This window comes from Cyprinus carpio, chromosome A6 (genome assembly GCF_018340385.1).
Source record: "Cyprinus carpio isolate SPL01 chromosome A6, ASM1834038v1, whole genome shotgun sequence".
NCBI classification, from domain to species: domain Eukaryota; kingdom Metazoa; phylum Chordata; class Actinopteri; order Cypriniformes; family Cyprinidae; genus Cyprinus; species Cyprinus carpio.
This window is the reverse complement of record NC_056577.1, coordinates 31,261,569-31,281,568: the sequence shown is the minus strand read 5'-3', so window position 1 is coordinate 31,281,568 and position 20,000 is coordinate 31,261,569. Positions and strand designations below refer to the sequence as shown.

The 20,000-nt window shown below is 42.4% G+C and overlaps 2 protein-coding genes across 7 annotated transcripts in view; one reads left to right on the top strand and one right to left on the bottom strand.

Moving 5' to 3' along the window:
- Positions 1 to 20,000, bottom strand: part of LOC109077451 (peripheral plasma membrane protein CASK-like) — a 42,403-nt gene that overhangs the window by 8,684 nt on the left and 13,719 nt on the right. For 2 of the 6 annotated variants that reach the window (XM_042759023.1, XM_042759022.1), the window contains exons 4-21: positions 19,980 to 20,000; positions 19,814 to 19,886; positions 15,780 to 15,882; positions 15,484 to 15,659; positions 14,212 to 14,334; positions 14,028 to 14,111; positions 12,479 to 12,578; positions 10,873 to 10,890; positions 10,401 to 10,522; positions 7,257 to 7,334; positions 6,903 to 6,983; positions 4,372 to 4,560; positions 3,389 to 3,467; positions 3,236 to 3,321; positions 1,913 to 1,981; positions 1,744 to 1,812; positions 834 to 869; positions 268 to 306 (exon numbers count right to left, since the gene is read on the bottom strand). The exon at positions 19,980 to 20,000 is cut by the window's right edge and continues 57 nt beyond it. In XM_042759023.1, the coding sequence (XP_042614957.1) occupies positions 268 to 306; positions 834 to 869; positions 1,744 to 1,812; positions 1,913 to 1,981; positions 3,236 to 3,321; positions 3,389 to 3,467; positions 4,372 to 4,560; positions 6,903 to 6,983; positions 7,257 to 7,334; positions 10,401 to 10,522; positions 10,873 to 10,890; positions 12,479 to 12,578; positions 14,028 to 14,111; positions 14,212 to 14,334; positions 15,484 to 15,659; positions 15,780 to 15,882; positions 19,814 to 19,886; positions 19,980 to 20,000 (1,546 nt within the window). The remainder of the gene's footprint in view (positions 1 to 267; positions 307 to 833; positions 870 to 1,743; positions 1,813 to 1,912; positions 1,982 to 3,235; positions 3,322 to 3,388; positions 3,468 to 4,371; positions 4,561 to 6,902; positions 6,984 to 7,256; positions 7,335 to 10,400; positions 10,523 to 10,872; positions 10,891 to 12,478; positions 12,579 to 14,027; positions 14,112 to 14,211; positions 14,335 to 15,483; positions 15,660 to 15,779; positions 15,883 to 19,813; positions 19,887 to 19,979) is intronic. The other 4 variants (XM_042759026.1, XM_042759025.1, XM_042759024.1 and 1 more) reach the window with 3 other exon arrangements.
- Positions 16,249 to 19,480, top strand: LOC109077464 (probable G-protein coupled receptor 34). The gene is made up of 2 exons (XM_019093023.2): positions 16,249 to 16,414; positions 17,471 to 19,480. The coding sequence occupies exon 2, from the start codon at positions 17,543 to 17,545 to the stop codon at positions 18,707 to 18,709; it is 1,167 nt and encodes a 388-aa protein (XP_018948568.2). The 5' UTR covers positions 16,249 to 16,414; positions 17,471 to 17,542; the 3' UTR covers positions 18,710 to 19,480.

Genomic DNA, 20,000 nt, shown 5'->3' with positions numbered 1-20,000 from the left:
ACACACACACACACACACAGAGTCAACCAATCAGATGTGCGCAAACCCCACTGACGGACAGCACAGGCGTGTCTAAGAAGCCAATCATCTGTAAGGGGCGGGGCCAATCACACTACTAGGACGGACACAGATGTGATTGGCAGGTGGGTTAGTGTCATGTACCAACACTATGGGATGCTGGGAGAGTCTATAAGCACCAACTAGAGAAGCAAAGCCTGATGGGTAATGAATCCAGCTCAACGGCTCTACTGGATCTGAGAAACTCACCTTCCGAAACAATTTATCCTTGACTGCAGGTCTGGAGATCTAAGGGTTTGAAAGCATCACACACACACACACACACACACACACACACACACACACATCATGCAGTAGAACAGACTGACGTGGACAGGAAACAGCAGGACGATGCAGGAAGCGCATCATAAAGCAGTAGGCTGACGGGATGGGTATTAAAGGCCTATTCACACCCAATGCAGGCTTCTTTCAAACAAAAATATGCACTGAAAAATTCACCTGTCAATAAAGTGCTTTTTCTCCATCATCAGCGACAAAAAATTAATTCCCACACTGGTTTTTATGAAGCTTTCAGCTGCCAATAAGAGCACAGGTCATATATGAGGCAGAAAAGTGAATAACCCTCCAGAGGTTCGGCCTGTTGATGAGAAGCGAGTGAGAGACGGATCGCTTTCCTTCAGGTTTCTCAGACTGAAAGACATCTGACTGAAACTGAAAAGCAACACAGTCCACGTGGCTCTCGGTGTGAAGAGATCTTCAGGTGGAGACACACACACACACAGACACACACTTGTGACGGCAACACAGACGCTCACCTGTCTTCCTTTGGGCTGGATGGTTGATGGCAGATCCTGCACAGAAATTATTACCTTTATAAACCACTCCATTACTACATCAACTATCAGTTTCAGAAGGTTTATTAGTTTAGAAAAAGCTGATGGGCACAAGCTGTTATGACATTACTCCGTTACTGTGCAGAGTAACGTAAAAAAAAAAAGGCCTAAATCTTCATCTGCACCCATAATGCATTGCACTGTAATAGGTTTGGAGAGCGTGTGCTGTGGTTTATTCTGACACCTGTTTCACACACACTCCGTCTGCAGTGCATGAAGTCCGTGTGTATTACGTGTGCGGTGCAGAAGCAGCACGGACTCTGCTTTCACACAGGACGATCCGCGGCTGTTTACCACAAACACATCATTTATCCATTATTTTGATTTCAAATCTATTTGAGTGCTTTTTCAGCATCGTGATCCTCTTTTATCACAGAACAGTTACACAATCTTTCATAGACATATTCACGTTTAAACAATAATACAAACAGCGTATTCAATGCAAACAGCATAAAGCTTTCTTGTGTTTGGTTAGCACAAATATTTTAAATTAAAACCTACCACTGACAGAAAAAGTCGGCTCTGATGCCTTTGACATTTAAATCTTTATTACAAACAGCCCCGCGGGTCTTAAAGAACTTTGCTTTTGTACCTCCACAAGACACAAGTGCATATGTTGCCTTGTTTATCTAAAAGTGCACTTTAATTCAGCGCAGCAGAAATAGACTCGGTGCGTAAACGATCGCTGCACTGCTGCAGACGCGCCGCTCCTGGAGCGCACTGACGGACCGCAGCTGTGTGCAGGGTGAACGCTCTAATCCGCTCACACGCACACGCACTGCAGACGGAGTGTGTGTGAAACAGGCGTGGCACAGAGGATCTGGAGTCTTACTAAGATGGAGCTGGTGACGCTGGAGTGGCCGTTCGCAGGAGACTGTCCGGACAGATCAGGCGAATCTTTCTGAAACGCCACAGTGAAACAGTGAGATGTGATGTCAAGTACATCTTGTGTTGGTATTCCAGGAGTGACCAGCGTGTGGTGCTCTGACAGGAACACTTACCTCACAGGACAGAGACTGACTGCGGTAACTGGGCACAATTTTGAAGGTGATGCTGCCTCGCATCTCGCGCTGTTAGAAAACAAAACACAAACACGTGACGAAATAAACTAAACTGTGTGTGTGCATGTGTGTGTAACACAAACACGTGACGAAATAAACTAAACTGGTGTGCGTGCATGTATGTGTATGTGTGTGTATGTATGTGTATGTGTGTGTATGTATGTGTATGCATGTGTGTATGTGTGTGTGTGTCCGTGTGTGTGCATATATGTGCGTGTGTGAGTGCATGTGTTTGTATGTGTGCGTGCATGTGTGAGTGCGTGCATGTGTGTGCGTGTATGTGTGTGTGTGTGTGTGTGTGTGTATGTGTGTGCGTACTTCTATTCTGTGTGTGTACTTCTGTTCTGGTGGGGTCTTAAACCTGACACACACAGACTCATGGGGACTCATGTCACTGTGGGGTCCTGAATTGAGGTCCCCACGGGTAAACAAGCTAATAAATCACACAGAATTAAGTTTTTTGAAAACCTAAAAATGCACAAAGTTTCCCGTGAGGGGTAGGTTTAGGTTTAGGGTTGGTGTAGGGCGATAGAATATATGGTCTGCACAGTAGAAAAACCATTATGACTATGGAGAGACGTGTGTGTGTGCGTGTGTTTGCTTTAATGTACGAATGCACAAGTTTTCTGTCAGGGTTAGTGTGTGGGTTAGAACGTGGTTATAGTATTTATAAAGTATACATAACATACTGTATATATAAAGGAAGTCTGTGTAATGTCCTTATTTAGAAAGTGGAGCAAACATGTTTGTGTCACTCGAGCTTTCAGTATTTAGTCGACACATTTAATGTTAAAGGTCGGGTTGCACAGACAGATCTTAGACTGAGTCAGGATTGCGCCATAGTTCAATTAGTAGTTTTTATAAGCATGCCTTAGGAAACAAACATTACTGGTGTGCATCTTGAGACAAAACAAGAGCGCTGACATATTTTAAGATCAATCAGTGCAAGTTTATTTCAGTTAAAAGATATGCGTTTTATTCTGGGACTAGGCTTAAGCTGTGAAAACAGAGGATAGAGTCCTACTGTACTGATTATAAAACCTGTTTTGCATTGATTAAATAGTCATGCATTAACCGGAGTTTGTAGTTCTGACAGGAGCACTAGAGGAGGTGAAGTCCTCTCTGAGGTTATTAGATGGGTCTGGTGGGTTTACTCGAATAGTTACCACAGTGACTCAGTCTTTGCTTTTGATCAGATCCTCATCTCTAGCTCTAGTGTTGTTCTGCTGTCTCTCTCTCTCTCTCACACACACACACACACACCAGCATCTTCTGGAGCTGCTCCACCGTCTGATTGGCGACACTGATGCCGTTGATTTCACGAATCTCGTCTCCAACATGCAGCGTCCCTGAGAAACAACAGCATACGTGAGCACAGAGACACACACACACACACACACACACGCAGAGCCGTACCCTGTCTGTGGATCATCCCGCCGTGCATGATTCTAGCCACGATGCAGTGGTTCAGATCGTTCATCTTCAGAGTGATGCCCTGTCGACACACAATCACACTCTCAGTCTCACAGCCATCACACGAGCATCACAAACGTCCCTCGCGAGGGGATTTCAGGGTCTCAGACGTCTCGACTCAATCCAATAAAGTCACGCAACACTCCTGTCTACAGCTGCTTAGAGCTGAATTTAACTGATGAACTTCACAGATATTGATCAGAACTACACCGAAGGTCTGAATAAGTCTGTGGAGCCGTTTTACAGCAGAATTCGGATTTGTCTCACATTTGATGACGTTTGCATCAGTTACTGTTGACTTCTGTGAAGCTGCTTTGAAACGATCTGTATTGTATAAAGCACTCCTGAATTAGATGCGACTTGACAGAGTAATAGTTTTGTCAATCTGATCCGACATAATTGAGTTTTATTGCACACTTTGCATGCAACACCATTACCACACAATCTTCCACTCCATAAACAGAGGACGAGATCATCACACGCTCATGTGTTTGTTGCTAGAAATCAATGAAATCAGAACGTATGCATTTGCTTTTACACATTTCTTTTTTTAGTAGTATTTTTTTTTTGTGCATGTGTGTGAATGTTTTTGTATTTTTAATTATAACTCTCACTAGACAAATGTACCACTCAAAATTCAAACAAAGTAATGACATTTTTTATTTTTTTGTAATAAAAACGCTTTTTAGACATTGTGGTAACAAGGTCATATAAGACCATAAGGCTCATAAAACATTAACTTAACATTTTCCTTCACGGTCTGTTTTGGCCCTGATCAGTAATACTGTGTAGTGTGTGTGAGTCTCTTATAAACAAGAGATTATTTCAGAATATCTGCCACTGGTCGCTCATGAAACAGCAAGGACACGAGCGCACGTGTGTGTGTGTGTGTGTGTGTGTGTGTGTGTGTGTGTGTGACTGGGTACCATGGGCTCGTCCGTGTTCTTCTGGAACTGCACCAGGCGCACACGCGTGACGTTCTCCAGGTCCATGTCTCCGTTGATGCTCTCGGGCGAGTCTCCGTTTAGGTAAGGGGACGTGGGCGGAGGCGTCACTCGCAGCGCATCGTCGCTGTAAACCTCATGAGCCACAACATCATGAGTCTGCAGCAGCGCCTGCGACAGGAACAACACACTCAGCATCTGCAGCGTCAAACACTCATCAGCATCTGTGGATCAGATCTCATCTGCGCGGACAGCGTGAGCACAAACCATAACCAATGAAAAATAACAAATTCATGAACAGCCGCGACTGCCACAGGAACACAACATGCATCATGTGTGCATAAAAATCAACTACACACTCCACAGCTGCAGTTCATCACAGGTTTACTGTGTGTGCGTGAGAGTGTGTGTGTGTGTGTGTGTGTTTATTTGGTCACTACAGTAATAACACAAGCTGGATCATCTCACATCTGAGCAGAAAACAAAACCACACGGCAGAACACAAACTAACACTTGCAAAATGCAAATGCAAAAATTAAATTACTTACCAACAAAAAGTCACTTCTTAATTGTCATTTACTTTGTGTAAAAATAACAGGTAACATCTACATATTTCTACACATTTGTAACATTTTAAAATTGCATGAGTGTTAATGCATCAAGAAGAAACAATGAGCAACACTGTATTTATTAAACCAGATTAATCTGCATACTGTAGAAGTCTTGTTCATTGTTAGTTCATGAAACCTAGTGAAATAAGTCATGCTAATAAACATTACTGTAAATATCACAGATTATAAACACATTCTCCGTCTGGACTATGAGGGGAAACAGCAGCAAAAAGCATAACTAAATGTTAAAAAGTAATTTATTAGGAATCATTCTCAAAAATCATCAATACGCTGATTATTTTTTATGGCTTGTTATTATTGTAAAGCAGTATAATTCTGAATAATTGTGAGTTTAAGCTGTGTGTCAGATACTTGAGATGATCTGAAACACACTTCACAGCAGGATCACACGCACATCTCTTCATCTTCACAAAGAATGACAGGAAGCGGCTGCTATCCCAGAATTCCTCACCCGTGATTTCCAGAGCAGGAACTCTGTGTCCGAGTGGAACTCCAAGAGCCACGGATCTTCCCTCTTTTAACACTTTCTCTGATCGAGTCTCTCTGAAGTGTTTTCCTCAATCTGACGCCCGCTCTATAACCCTCCCTCCACACACACACACACACACACACACACACACACTCTATCTCTCTCTATCACACACACACACACACACACACACACACACACTCTATCTCTCTCTATCACACACACACACACTCTCACACACACACACACACACTCTCTCACACACACACACACACACACACACACTCTATCTCTCTCTATCACACACCACACACACACACACACACTCTCTCACACACACACACACACACTCTCTCACACACCCCCCGTCTCCCTCGGTAACCTGCGTCTCCGTGGAAACACCCTCATCCTGTTTCACTGCGTGGCTTGACATGAAAGTCAACATTTCAAACCAAAATCAAACAAAAGAAATTATAAAACTATATTTTGTATAAAGAAAATGAAGCCTAACTATAGCACCATTAGGAGGTTTTTTTTCATTGTGGCATCATTTTCATGACAATCAAACATTTCATTGTTGTAATGTGGACAAAAACTCTCTAGATTTTAATACTGCATTTAAAGGTAAAGTACATCATAAAGTTGTATCTTTAACAATTGCAACAAGAATACATCATGCTAGAATTTTTTTTACATAATTTATGTTGCTTCTTAATAACTTTTTAATTTTATAAAATAAACAGATTAAAGCTTTGAAAGCTCTGCTCACAAATACATAAGAAAAAATACACAAATTCTGCCGATGGAGTCAGAAAAATTACATTCAAAGGGAAAACAAGTTCTCATTCCTCATATTTATTCAAGCATAAACTCACTTTATTTTGATCACTTTCTAAGAAATCAAGACTTCACGCGTCTCATTTCAGTAAAAGTATCATGTTTTAAGGATGTTTAGATGTTTGAACTGGAAAACAAGACAGAAATATTTTGAGATTTATGTTGTTGCTGTGCATGCCACAGTTACTGTCTTGATGAATTTGAGCGGTTCTGCTCTGATTTAAGTGCTTTTTCAGGTCTTTATTTGTGGGAGAGTGAATTAAAATTTTTAACAACTGACAGAAAGTCTGGATTAATAAACAAAGGCTTGTTTGAGCTTCACGACTGTAGTACAGCAACAGAACCGTACAGGATAAACATTTAATTGTCATAAAACAATGTGACGACATCAAACAGTCCTACAGTAAGCTCCATTATCTTTAAGTGAAATCTATCCCTAAAATATGACCTGGACATGCTTTAGAATATTCTCTCAAAGCGCCCACATCTGGAGGCGTCTCGTTCCGCTGACACTTCATGCCTCTGCGTGACTCAACCTGAAACAGTTGTCGTGGTTTGTCTGAGCTTCCACTCACCATGAAATGCGGCTGTGTCAGAATTCTCTTCAGCTCTTTTGCCTCCATGTTCTCAGGATAACAGGAGAGCGTCTCCAAAACCTGCCGAGAAACAGCACAGAACACCACGACCGGTTCAAAAAAAAGAAGAAGTAAAATACACATATAAACATAAAAAAAATGATGATATGAGTAATTATATTAGTGTAAAGCAGAGCTGAGGTTAAGAAGCTCTAGTCTTAATAACTGAACCCTCATATTCCCATCCATTCATCTACTGCTAAGCTCCTCGTGTTTGAAACATGAATAAATGCTGGAATGTTCAGATGATCTCTGAGAGAGGTTCGAGGAGCGTGTGCTGTGTTGGTCACACACCTCTTTGGCTCTCTGGACGGCGTCGCTGGGTGGATTCCTGATCTGGGGCGACGAGCGGGTGTTAATCTTGTCGTACAGCTGAAACACACACAGTTCAGTTCATCAGTCACATCAGTGAGAACATCAGCTGAACGCATGCATGTCGTGATCTAGACATCTGTATCAGCCAATCGCTCTCACAGAATGAACTACAGTAGCTCAGAATCACAGAACGCTTTCACACAGTTTGTGTTGCTGAACTGTGTCACTCCTGAGACCAACATTTGCCTCATTTTACTTGATTAAACATGCATGAGCACACACACACACACACACTCACACACACTCACACACTCGTGCCGACATCTACTTTAACAAGACACATTTACTTGACATAAGCGATGAGCTAAATGACTAAAGATAAGAAGTTTTGTTTTATGAGAAATTGATCAAAACGAAGTGAGTTTATCATTAAAACAAGAACAAACATCAGCCAATTAAAATCAAAGGGAAAACAAGTTATCACTGAGATATCTGTTTTTGTTTTAAACTCCCTTTATTTTGATCACTCTCTCATAAAACAAGACTTTATATGAGCAGTTTGCTTCTCCAGTAAATGCATCTCGATTTAAGGATATTTAAATATTTTCACTGGAAAACAAGACAGAAATACTGAGGAAGAGATTCATGTTTTGAAGCATGTGCCATAACTTTAAGACTTTAGACTCTGATTTAAGAGCTTTTTAGGCCTTAATTTGTGGAAGAAAACATCAAGAGAACAAACATCATGTGCCTGATTTTACTTGTTTTTCCCTCACAACACGCATGCACACACACACACACACACACACACACACACACTCACTCACACAAACACACACACTCTCACTCTCTCTCTCTCACACACACACACACACACTCTCACACACACACACACACTCTCTCTCTCTCACACACACACACACACACACACACACACGCGTTCGTGCCGAGATCAGCACCATGATGAACTTTAGCAGCAGTGGATCCGTCGCCGCTGCGGTCACATTCAACACGCAAACACACAGTACAGAAGCACTGACGCAGCTCATCGCTGTCAATCTGTGAACCTGCAGGGTTTTTACAGAAGGTGTGACATCATGATGATGAAGATGAAGATGAAGATGGTTGGGAAATAAAGCCGAGTCGTCAGCTGCTCAGAAGGAGTTCTGAAGACGACTCATTTGACTGGCGTCTAGACAGTGGGCAGACAGTGTGTCACTACAGGACTAGTACACAACATCCATGTCAGTCTGAAACACACGTCGCCAATCAAACCTACTGTAATCAAACAGACCATTAATAACTGAACAGACTGATACATCCACAGATGCTGGATGAGCTCTTAACAGTGTGTGGATGTTGTTCTGTTGTGTTTGACACTCTTCATTTCCTGTCAGCGAGTGTTTAAAGCTGTAATGGATTTATCTAAAATGTCACATCTCTGTCATTAAAGTCAAACACACAGGAAGTGACTTCTTTTGTTTGCAGACCACAGTCACAGAAATCTGCAACAGTGTGTGTGTGTGTGTATGTGAGTGTTTGTGTGTGTGTGTGTGTGTGTGTATATAATGTCATGGGTATGACACAGGTATTACAAGGAGAGGGTGACTTATGAGGACATAACCCATGTCCCCATTTTTCAAAACGCTTATAAACCATACAGTATTAGTTTTTTTTGAGAAAGTAAAAATGCACAAAGTTTCCTGTAAGGGGTAGGGTTGGTGTTAGGGGTGTAATGATTCATCGATATATATATATATATGGATCGATACATCGATACGATGTCTGACGATACGATGCATCGATGCCACACGTAAAATATCGATATCTGTAGTATAAATAGGCACCTTATTTGGCACTGTGCACATATTCACATAATGTCCGTCTATGCATTACCGCCAACGCGTGCATTCTCACTCAAACTCGCGTATCAGGATTCGATATAAGGACTGCCCGAAGGCACAAGGTGAAGTATAAAAGACGCTCGGGATTGTTGGTGGAACAGTCGAGCGCTGTGTGAGAAGTTTTCAGCGCACACATCTGAAGCGCGTGCACGCACACAGACAGCGCGTCTAGACCGCGTGAACACTAAATCGAGCTCTCTTCCGTTTTTCTGTGCATGGATGAATAAATACAGACAAAATTAAATCAAAATGCACATTTTGGCGAATATCCTAGTAAAGACGTCGTTAGGCATGTCTTAACGTAAACAGTTGAGAAAGAAAAGGCGTGTGTATCAGTATATTAAACCCGTGCTTTGTTCTTAAAGTGAAAGCAAACTAATAATAAATCTAATGCTGTCTGCTCCTGACTAAATAACCGTTATAACATCAGAAGTGATTCATCTATATTTAATTTATAGACTGAAGACTGTGCAGTTATTTTACATTTCTGTAGTGCACCTGAACATTTATTTTAGACTGAGCTGAAAAACCTGAAAAGCACTGTTTATTGAACTTGTGTCTGTTGTAGTGTAGTTATTTTCTGCTATTGCTTGTAATTTGGTTATCTGTAGAAAAGATTTTGAGCACTGAGCCCATAGTAGCAGCCAGAATTGTTTTTCCAATTGTTTATTTTCTTTATGATTTAAAAAAATGTGTAGGCCTATTTTTTTGTTGTGAATGTCCCAACTGAGGTACAGAATGTTAAATTTTCAGATAAATGTTCTTGTTATATATTTTGGTTGCATTTGTGAGTTAATAAAAATGTAGATGGTTGTTTAAAATAGATATAAAATATCAAAATATCGATATATATATCGATCGATACACTCCTGTATCGAATCGAATCGTAATCGTATCGTAGAATTTTTTGAGGTATCGGAAATATCGTATCGCTGGGTATGAGAATCAATATCATATCGTATCATGACGAACCATCCGATTTACACCCCTAGGTGGTGTAGGCCGATAGAATATACAGTTTGTACAGTATAAAAACCATTACGTCTATGTGTGTGTGTGTGTGTGTGTGTGAGAGAGTGAGAGAGAGAGAGAGAGAGTGTGTCTGTCTGTGTGTGTGTGTCTGTGTCTGTGTGTGTCTGTGTCTGTGTGTGTGTGTGTGTGTGTCTGTGTGTGTGTGTGTGTGTGTGTGTCTGTGTGTGTGTGTGTGTGTGTTACTCACATCCAGCAGTGTGTGCAGATGTTGGTCCTGGAAGACGCTGTGCAGGAAGTCCAGATCTTTCTCACTACAGTCGGTCAGTGCGTGGATCTCCTCCAGACTGTCCAGAACCTGAGACACGGCCCCTAAACACACACACACACACACACACACACACTCATCCATCAGTGACACCAAATCAGGTTATTTGCTAAAATTTTTTGAATTGCTTGAGTATAGGATGATTAGTGGAGGTTTTTGAAATTAATCAGATGGAGATGAGCCTCACACAGACGTGACAGACATCATTCACATCAGCAGGAAATGAGAAGAATCGTGGTTTCTGATAGTTAGGGTCGTGTTTCATCATGTTTCAGTGAAAACGAAGAAGCACTTGATGGACAGATGTGCTGAGGAACATGCAAGACAACAGATGATGAAGATGATGATGATGGTGATGTTGGGATGGCAGGCAAAGGCTGCGTGGGATACCTACTTTCTGCAGCAAGCAATCCTACAGTACAGGCAGCGTTAGAAACAACAACAACACAGTGAGAACTGTGGAGGAGACACAAACACAAACACAGAACCGAAGACACTAGGGTTAGCGTACTAGCATCCTGCAGTATACAGCATGTGTACACTACACCCTACTGCAGTACACTGCATCACACACTGTATCGCTCAACGCAATGCACATCATCTCTAAACCTCTCTGACCAGACACTGCTGCACAAAACTGAATTAACACCCGTAGTGCTAGTTTTCTGAGTGGAATAAACTCTGAAGCAGTGTGCAGTGTTTAGTGCAATAATGTGTCAGTGTGGTTTTTAACACGGTTTGCCGTTCTGTTCGGCGCTTCTCGACCGCTGCAGAGTCGTAGGCACTGCACAGTTACAGGAAGCGAGAGTTTAATTTTGCGACAGAGAAGTGTCGGCTGTTTCTCAATTCAAGTCCAGAGACTTCCTCTCCATCGGACCTGCTGAGGGGCCGCAGAAATAATCTTCACATTAGCGGAACCAAAACACATCTGTAAGAACAGATGAGAGCGGCACTTTCTACTTCCTACGACCCTAAAGCACTTCAGTAAAAGTGACGCTTGAACAGTACAAATAAAATACAGCATGCCTTTACAGAACGAACACATAGCATCACTAAAATAACCGCAAAACAGGGTAAGTGCAAGTGTAAAAGTGTAGCTTCTTCAAGAACCTGCTACAAACTCTACTCTAGCACTCTATTCTAATTCTATTCTTTAAAAAAAAAACTCGCCCCTTTTAGACCCGCACTCTATTCATTTACTAACCGCTTGTTTTCTTTAAAACTAGCTTGCTCTATTCTTTTTATTTATTATATAATAAAAAATGATTGTGCTGATTCCATAATGTGTTTAGAAATAGGCGATAAGAAGGTTATTGTGGCGATACTAATAAAATCTAAATATGGAATGTGTTAAAACTGTTCTTAGTCTTTCTTTCCCGTGACAGAGCGGATCAGAGAGAAAATACAAGGATTCATAACGATTTTAATCATACGCACGAAATAAACAGGGACTCTTATTTTGAAATGTCTATACTTTGCTATTTTAGCTGAGAGACATAAAATCTTGATCTTGCAACCATCTAAAACATATTATAACAAACATAGATTGTTAAACAATCTTTGGGCATAAATGTGTGGTATTCACTCTGAAACAGCGCCATGTTTTAACTTTGAAAAGTGCCACACTTGAATCATAACCCTTTAAAATTTAATAATCACACATCTGTATTGTGGCAGCTCTGTTTTTCTAACCCCAAATTAACCACCTCTGAGAATGACTTTTTATGGCCTTCATTCTGATCATGTGATTTCAGACCTTTTAAAGGCCTTACAGTGTTGTGTGAGGAGCATCATGAAAGAGCCGGATCTCCACAGAAGCCATGGCCAGCTCCAGTTTATCTGATTATAAAGAGCTGCTGATGGCATTCAGCACGCGAAGGGTTTTCTCTGCTGAGGTCACGGAGAGGTCCTCGAACTTCACTAGACTTTCAGAGTGACTGATAAACCAGCCGAGATCCAGAGATGACTGGACGGAGCTCCACGAGGTACGGGGGACGTACCTGAAGACGTGGGGTCCTCTGAGAAATCGTGGAGGTCTTCAGGAGGGTCTCCGTAGAACGAGTTGAACTTGTGACTTGAGACGGCAGCGAGGACGGCACCCTGTGAATCACACACACAAACTCATCTCGGTTTCATTCATTACAGTGTCAGACTCAAACAGGGCATTTTTATGAAATCATCTCGATGAACCGCAGACGCTTGACATTTGCACTCCAGAGATCTCACAAACATATTAGATCACCGAACCGCACGTCTTCACCTTTACACAGGCTCATCAAAGCAGCTCACGCCTCTCTGTTCCTCTGGGCTCCAAACAGTCACGCACCTGACTACATCTTTGAAGTATTAGAGCAAAACATCCCCTGCTTTCATGTGGCGAACGAGAACTTTACTCTCGCTATCTGCTGCAGAGCTCCAACCGTCTAACGCCGTTTAACTTCATTCCCATCAGTCACTTCCGATTACTGGACAAGGATATTTAAATCACTTCACAGACATTAAATATTATATATGGAGAGTGAGTGAAAAGGTGAAAACGCCTGTGCTTTCTGGTCTGTTAAGTTGAAAAACAGCTCAAGCTGAGGATCATCACCAGACTGAAACCACACGGTGTTTCACTGAAATACAAAAGCTAATGTTTGTGAATATGGTGCTGCGAAAACACCAGGGTTAATTTTCTTCAGTTTCATCAACAAGATGATTGTTTAAATGAACACAAACAGCTGGGAAAATATCTGATGTGTGTCAGTGGATCAGTGCATTTGGTCTTAAAGTGACAGCAGCCAAATATATCCAGCTGTCATTCATCTTAATCAAACAACACAACGGAAAGAGAAAATCACTTTAATAAGGAATCATCTTTCATTTTAACTTTCTGCAAATAAATATGTCTGCTTGAAAGAATGAAGAATGCTGTATGCAAATTGTTATAAAGAATGCATGTATAACCACAGGTCTTTTATTGAAAATAAGACCATGTTCCTGTTTTTTATTTGGGTTTTGGTTTAAGTGGTTTGATTTCATTTTAAGATAATAATGTCGTGTTATATGTCACAACTGTGAACTCTGTCAGTGTTGCACATTTAAACTTTAATATCAGTCATATTAACAGGTTCACAGATGTGGAGTATACCGAGATTTTAGAGAAAAAACATTCGTTTTTGGTCGACTAAATCTACTGTATGTTTAGTTTACTAAAATATTGCGATATTTAGTCTAAAACTAGATTAAAACAACTCAGATGTCTAAAATCAAAATTATGCTGTCGGGTTTTTTAACACCATGTCAGCTTCTAGGGTTATAATCATTCAAAACTAATTAAGATGTTTAATATTCATTTTTTTCTAAAAAAAAAAAAAAAACGTAAAACTAGGTTTGGATCCACTTGATTAAAAACCTTTTCAGAAGTATCAACAGAATAAAACAAGTTTCTCGCAGTTTTATCATTTAATGGACAGTGGATTGGACACTTTCTCCGCTGTGCAGATGAAGCCGGCTGGGCTCGTGAGGTCCGCGGTGTTGGGTGACATGAGGAATTACTGTAAATACCTTCAGTTTCCTCCGAGCGTTGAACTTCCTCAGCTGCTCCACAGTCTCGGGCAGGTGGATCTTGTACGAGTAGCGATCTCTCTCCTGTACAACACACACACACACACACACGCACGCACGTGAGACAAACTCAACCCGGCTTGAATGACACAAACAGGAAGTGAGAAATGACAGGCTGCGTGACCTTGAGCCAGGGGTGGTTGAGCGCCTCGTAGACGGTGATCCTCTCGGCCGGGTCCAGCATCAGCATGCGTCGCACCAGGTCTTTAGCGCTCTCAGAGATCTGACTCCACTGCCGCGGGTTCATCTGACAAACAAACACAAACACTTCGTCCAGCTGCAGCTACTGATGACATTCCAGCACTACTATCTAACACTACTCAGTGACAATGAAGTCAGCACAAAACAATAAAAAACATTACTTAAAAACAAAGTTTATTTCCCTGACCCCGTTGGCAGATGTGTTTTGTTGTTTTAATCAAACTCGGAATTTTTCAGAAAACAAGACTTCTTATCTTCTGTCATTTTTGAATTCAGTGAACTGATGATTTAAGGATTTTTAGATTAAAAAAAAAAAGATGTTCTTCTTTGATATTTTTGTCTTGTTTTCTAGTACAAATATATAAATATTCTTGAATTAAGATACATTTACTGGAGAAGCAAAATGACTAGATATTAAGGACCAGATGCATAAACAGTCACCACATTAAGACGTGTCTTAAGAACTAGTTTGACTAGTGAGTGGTCATCAGTGGTCATTCAAATTTGATCAAATAAATGTTTTTATGTAACTGACTTTCAAAAGTTATGACCAGTCCTGCAGTTTAGGACTAGTCTAAGCAGTTCACGCAACTGGCCATAAGTCTTGTTTTTTTTTTTGTTTTTTTTGTAAATGGATCAAAATATTGCTAGTTTTAGCTTAAAACAAGAAATAATATCCGCCGGTGAGTTAAGAAAAATAATCTTTATTCAAAGGGAAAACAAGACTTTTTTCTTAATTTAAGAAAAAACTCACTTAATTTTGACACTTTTTTTTTTGTGACTTAAAAAAAAAGACTTAATATCGCTTATTTTGCATCTCAAGTAAATATATCTTGATTTAAGACTGTTTAGATATTTGCAGTAGAAAAATTAAGAAAACCATTTTTTTGCAGTGCAAGTAAAAACGCGGAGGAAGAACATCACTGTCTGCAGTGTTTCAAGGCAGATCCATCCTCAGACATCAAGTGCACTACATAGGGAGCACAGACTCTACATAGACTCATAATATTTAATCCATACGTCTCTGTATTGCATAAAACAAAAGAGCATCGTCTATTCTCTCAATCCTAGATGTTCGAACCCGTCTCCATTTATACATATGCAGTGCTGTGTTTGTTCAAAATTTATCTCATGACGTGTCTTCAGTGCTCTGGAGGTCTGAACGAGTGACGTGCTTCTGTCAATCACGCAGTACCTTGTACTTTCCTTTCACGATGGCTTCAAACAGACGCTCCTTGGTGCCGTAAAAAGGCAAACAGCCGCTCAACAGGATGAAGAGAATGACCCCGCACCCCCAAACGTCCACCGGCTTCCCGTACGGCTCTCGCTTGACCACTTCAGGAGCCATGAAGTGAGGGGTCCCTACCCGACCTACAAACACACACAGAGAGACAAAAACAGGCCCAGAGGGTTCAGAACAAATCAGAGCAGAGAGCTGCTCATCTGCACTTCCTGTAAACATGATCTGTTGTGATGCGAAAACGCACGTACCTCCAGCCACCAGCCCTGACTCGCCCAGCTGAATGGCCACGCCGAAGCCGCCCAGTTTAACAGGAGCCGAGTTCTCCTTAGAGGCCAGCAGGACACAGTGAGGCTGAACACACACACACACACACATTAAACCACTGAATGTGTCCTACAGAAAGCCTCATGTGTTCTCATTTCACCTTCTCTACATGAGATTGTGCGAGAATGAAATAAGAGGAAAGGAAACACGGAACAAACATTTTATAGGAATCATGTAAATTCAGCGGTTCAATACAAACCACAAACACACGAGTGAACACGCCACTGCTAAACTAGTGTAGCGGCCCATGTAACAACACACTGAACACATCAACATCTCTGTGTGCTCAAGAGTCAAACACACACACACACACCGAGAGAGAGAGAGAGAGAGAGAGAGAGAGAGAGAGAGAGAGAGAGAGAGAGGGAGGAAGAGCGAGCGAGCAGATGCAGCGACTGCAGGACAGACGCTTCGGAGCGCTTAGAAGGGAAGCAGAAACACATCAGACGCTTGAGGAGGAATTAAAAGAGGATCTGACAAAACCCAAACCCTGTGTGTTCCCTCTGAATGGATGAATGTGCAGCGGTTTGTGCAGCTGAAGGAATTAACAAGCAAAACTGTGAGTAGAACTTATGCATCTGTGTGAGATTAAAGAGTGTGTGCGAGTCGTTCTACAGACGCTGTGAATGATGACAGAAAAATCTGAAAAAAATAAAAAAACAGAAATGTGTGTGCATGATTACACTTCATACTAGCTTCTGAAAATATGCGTGTCACTCCTCTACAATGAGCAGAGGATCACATTTAGATAAACAGATTTAAAAGAAAAAAACTGAACAACTCAAAATATGCTAAAGGTTAAAAATATAAACCTATTTGAGCATGCATCGATGAAAGTCCTCATGCAATCATTTCTGAAATATCCGGAGTCATCAGACACGCAGAATTATGATTAGACGAACTTTAAATAAACTTTTTTAATTGTACTATTTACAGCAAAAAAATCTAATAATTAGCAAAACGAAAAAAATGAAAGTAACCAAAAATGTGAAAGTAATTTCTTCCTTTACATTTGTTATTTTAGCAGACGGCTTTATTTAGAGCAACATACAAATGACAGTAACATAAGCAGAAGTGGTTTACGGGAATAAAAAAAAAAAACACAAAACTAGAGCAGAAGAGCACAGAAGTGCTGGTTAGTGAATCGAACGGTAATGATGTAAAACACTGCACTGTTTAACGACTGAACATCTCCAGCTGTAAATGAGATTTAACTTTATTTTCACTGTGCAAAATACAAGTGTGTATATGCAATGAATGTGCATGAAAAATCATATATATAAAGTGAAGGTTATAAGATCCACCGAACTCCTACAGATTCATGAAAGATGAGCCAATCCTTCAGTTTTATTCAAACACGCTCATCCAGAAAAGAGCTGTGAAGCAATTCCAGCTCATTTTAAATAATTTAACAAAGCTAAAATGATCTGGAAAGAAGGAATGGAAAATCGGTTCCCTGAGAGCAGCTCCTGGACGAGGCTTGACCATGATTTACACTCTTCCTCCGGAGCCAGAGCGTTCTCTCGTTTCATTTTCACTGGGCTGAGACGGAGTTCTCCCCCGTTGTTCAGTACAGTACATTAAACCATGTCTGACTCGCTGTTTCTCTCCCCAGAGCTGAAGACTCAGTGAACTTCACGCCGATCGCTAACAAGAAGATCAAAACACAAACATCCTGCCAAACACAATGAGCACCATCTGGCCGACTGACCGCTTCACCAACCACACCTTCAGCAACCGCTCGTGTCCTCTGGAGGAGGAGAACCTGCGGCTCCCGCTGGCCGTGCTCTACTCGCTCATCTTTCTGTTCGGTCTGGCAGGAAACCTGCTGGCTCTGTGGGTCTTCCTCTTCCTGCACTCGCGAAACTCCGTGCGCGTCTTCCTGATCAACGTGGCGCTGGCGGACCTGGTGCTGCTGGCGTGTCTTCCCTTCCGTGTGCTGTACCACGCTCAGGGGAACGTGTGGTCTCTGGGGCCACGCATGTGTAAGGCGGTGGGCAACCTGTTCTACATGAACATGTACGTCAGCATCACCCTGATGGGTCTGATCAGTCTGGACCGCTACCTGAAGATCACCGGCCTGCGGGGCTCTCAGAAGGGCTGCGGGCTGCGCTGGCTCAGGGGCAGTCGCTGGAGTCTGGTGACCTGTGTCCTGCTGTGGAGCGGCTCTCTGGTGATGGTGGTGCCGATGATCGCGCTGGCCGAGGGAAACGAGGAGCCGGGGAAGTGTTTCCAGTACAAGCAGAGAAAGCACGCCAGAGGCAAAGCCTACTTCAATCTGTTCTTGGTGGCGGTGTTCTGGCTGGTGTTTGTGGTGCTGCTGGTTTCATACGGACGGATCGCACGCCGACTGCTGCGAGCCTCGCAGGACAAACCGGACCTGCCCAACGCCACACGCTACGCCCGCACCGCCAAGAAGTCCTTCGTGGTGCTGCTCCTCTTCACCATCTGCTTCGTGCCGTATCACGCCTTCAGGGGCTTCTACGTTGCGTCGCAGCTCCGAGACGTCAGCTGTGAGACGCGGCGGCTCATGGATCTCACCAACGAGGTCATGCTTCTGTTCTCGGCCCTCAACAGCTGCCTGGACCCGGTCATGTACTTCATGCTCTCGGGCTCGGTGCGCAAGGCCACTGCTCAGGCCTTATCACAGTTCCTACACTTGCACCAGGAGCCCGTGATGACCAACAGCTCCACCACAGAGTTTCGGAGGACGTCTGTGTCCCACGCCTCCACCGCCGCAGTGCTGGCCACGTCCAGAGGCAGCCTGGGACTCATTACGGCAACCCTCCGCTCTAAACCCGGCTTCAGCGGTGACGGAGAGTCCTGTCCGCAGTTCACAGCTCTGTCAAACTGATCGAGCAGCACCGTGAGACCAAAGAGTTTCACCCACATACGTGACTGAGAAATGACTCACCGGTGTGAAACAATGACTAGCTCGAAAAGTCTGCATGGGAAAGTTCTTGAGACATCACTTCGGACAGCATGTGAGGGATTTCTGGCTGGATTAACACACATCAGCACCGAGATTTGAGATCGGACACACGTAACGGTCATTGAATCCTCAAACTCTTTTCAAGTTCAACAGATCATTTCAACAGATGAACACTGACTGGATGAAGGACGCCCCCTGCTGGAGGACAAGAGTTACTGCACCTCCTCTGACACCTTTCATCATTTCACAGTGGACTGTTACCTTCATAAACCGAGCTGTGCAAAGAGAACCGGTGCGACTCCTCGTGTAAACCAGCGATAGTTTGATCTCACAGCATGTTCATCTGTAAAGACAGCAGCTGCTGAGTCTGTGATCTCATGAACTTCAGACACAACCGTTCAGTGTCCAGCCGAAGCGCCGATCTGACAATAATCCCACTTTAATCACAGACGGACGTCACATTAGACGGGGATCCGTGCAGCTTATGTCACCGGCTCCAACGCTTTCTGACCAACATTTGTGACCACGAGCTTTTGAAGATCTGACTTTTCGGTTTCTAAATTCATGTAGCTCAGACTGTACAGTAATGAGCAACCAGTGAACACACGAATGAAAGCGTCTGCCGAATGAATAAAAGCTAATGTCCTTTTTGAAGTATATTAAACAGGGGAATAAAGCATTATTTAGAGCGTTTACAGTTTGTTTCTCCCTTAACACTGGTATTGATAACTGGCTCAAAAAATGCAACAAAGAAAAGCACACACTGTTTTGCCTAAACTAACTCAAGCTTTATTAAGAAAATAGAAATTAAAACTAAAGTGTGCTAATGTGGTTATGAGTTAGAGCAGTAATGTAGAGTAAAGTGCACTGATGGAGCGTAACGTGCTGCAGGAGAGAAAAGTACAACCACAAATAAAAATACAACTCACAGATTACAAAGCCATCTACAAAGGATTCTTAAGTGTTCTTAAGAGTGTAAGTCACATGTTAGGGTTAGTGTGCGATAATCAATCAGACGAGTCTCACCTTGACGTCTCTGTGAATGACGTTGTTATCGTGGCAGTAGCGCAGAGCTTCAAGTATCTGCCGCATGTAGTGACTGAGAACACAAACAACACACAGCCTGAGCACAGATCTTCTGCAGTGTGTGTGTGTGTGTGTGTGTGTGAGGTGAACAGGAAGTGATTCTCACCTGGCCACCGCCTCGCTGTAG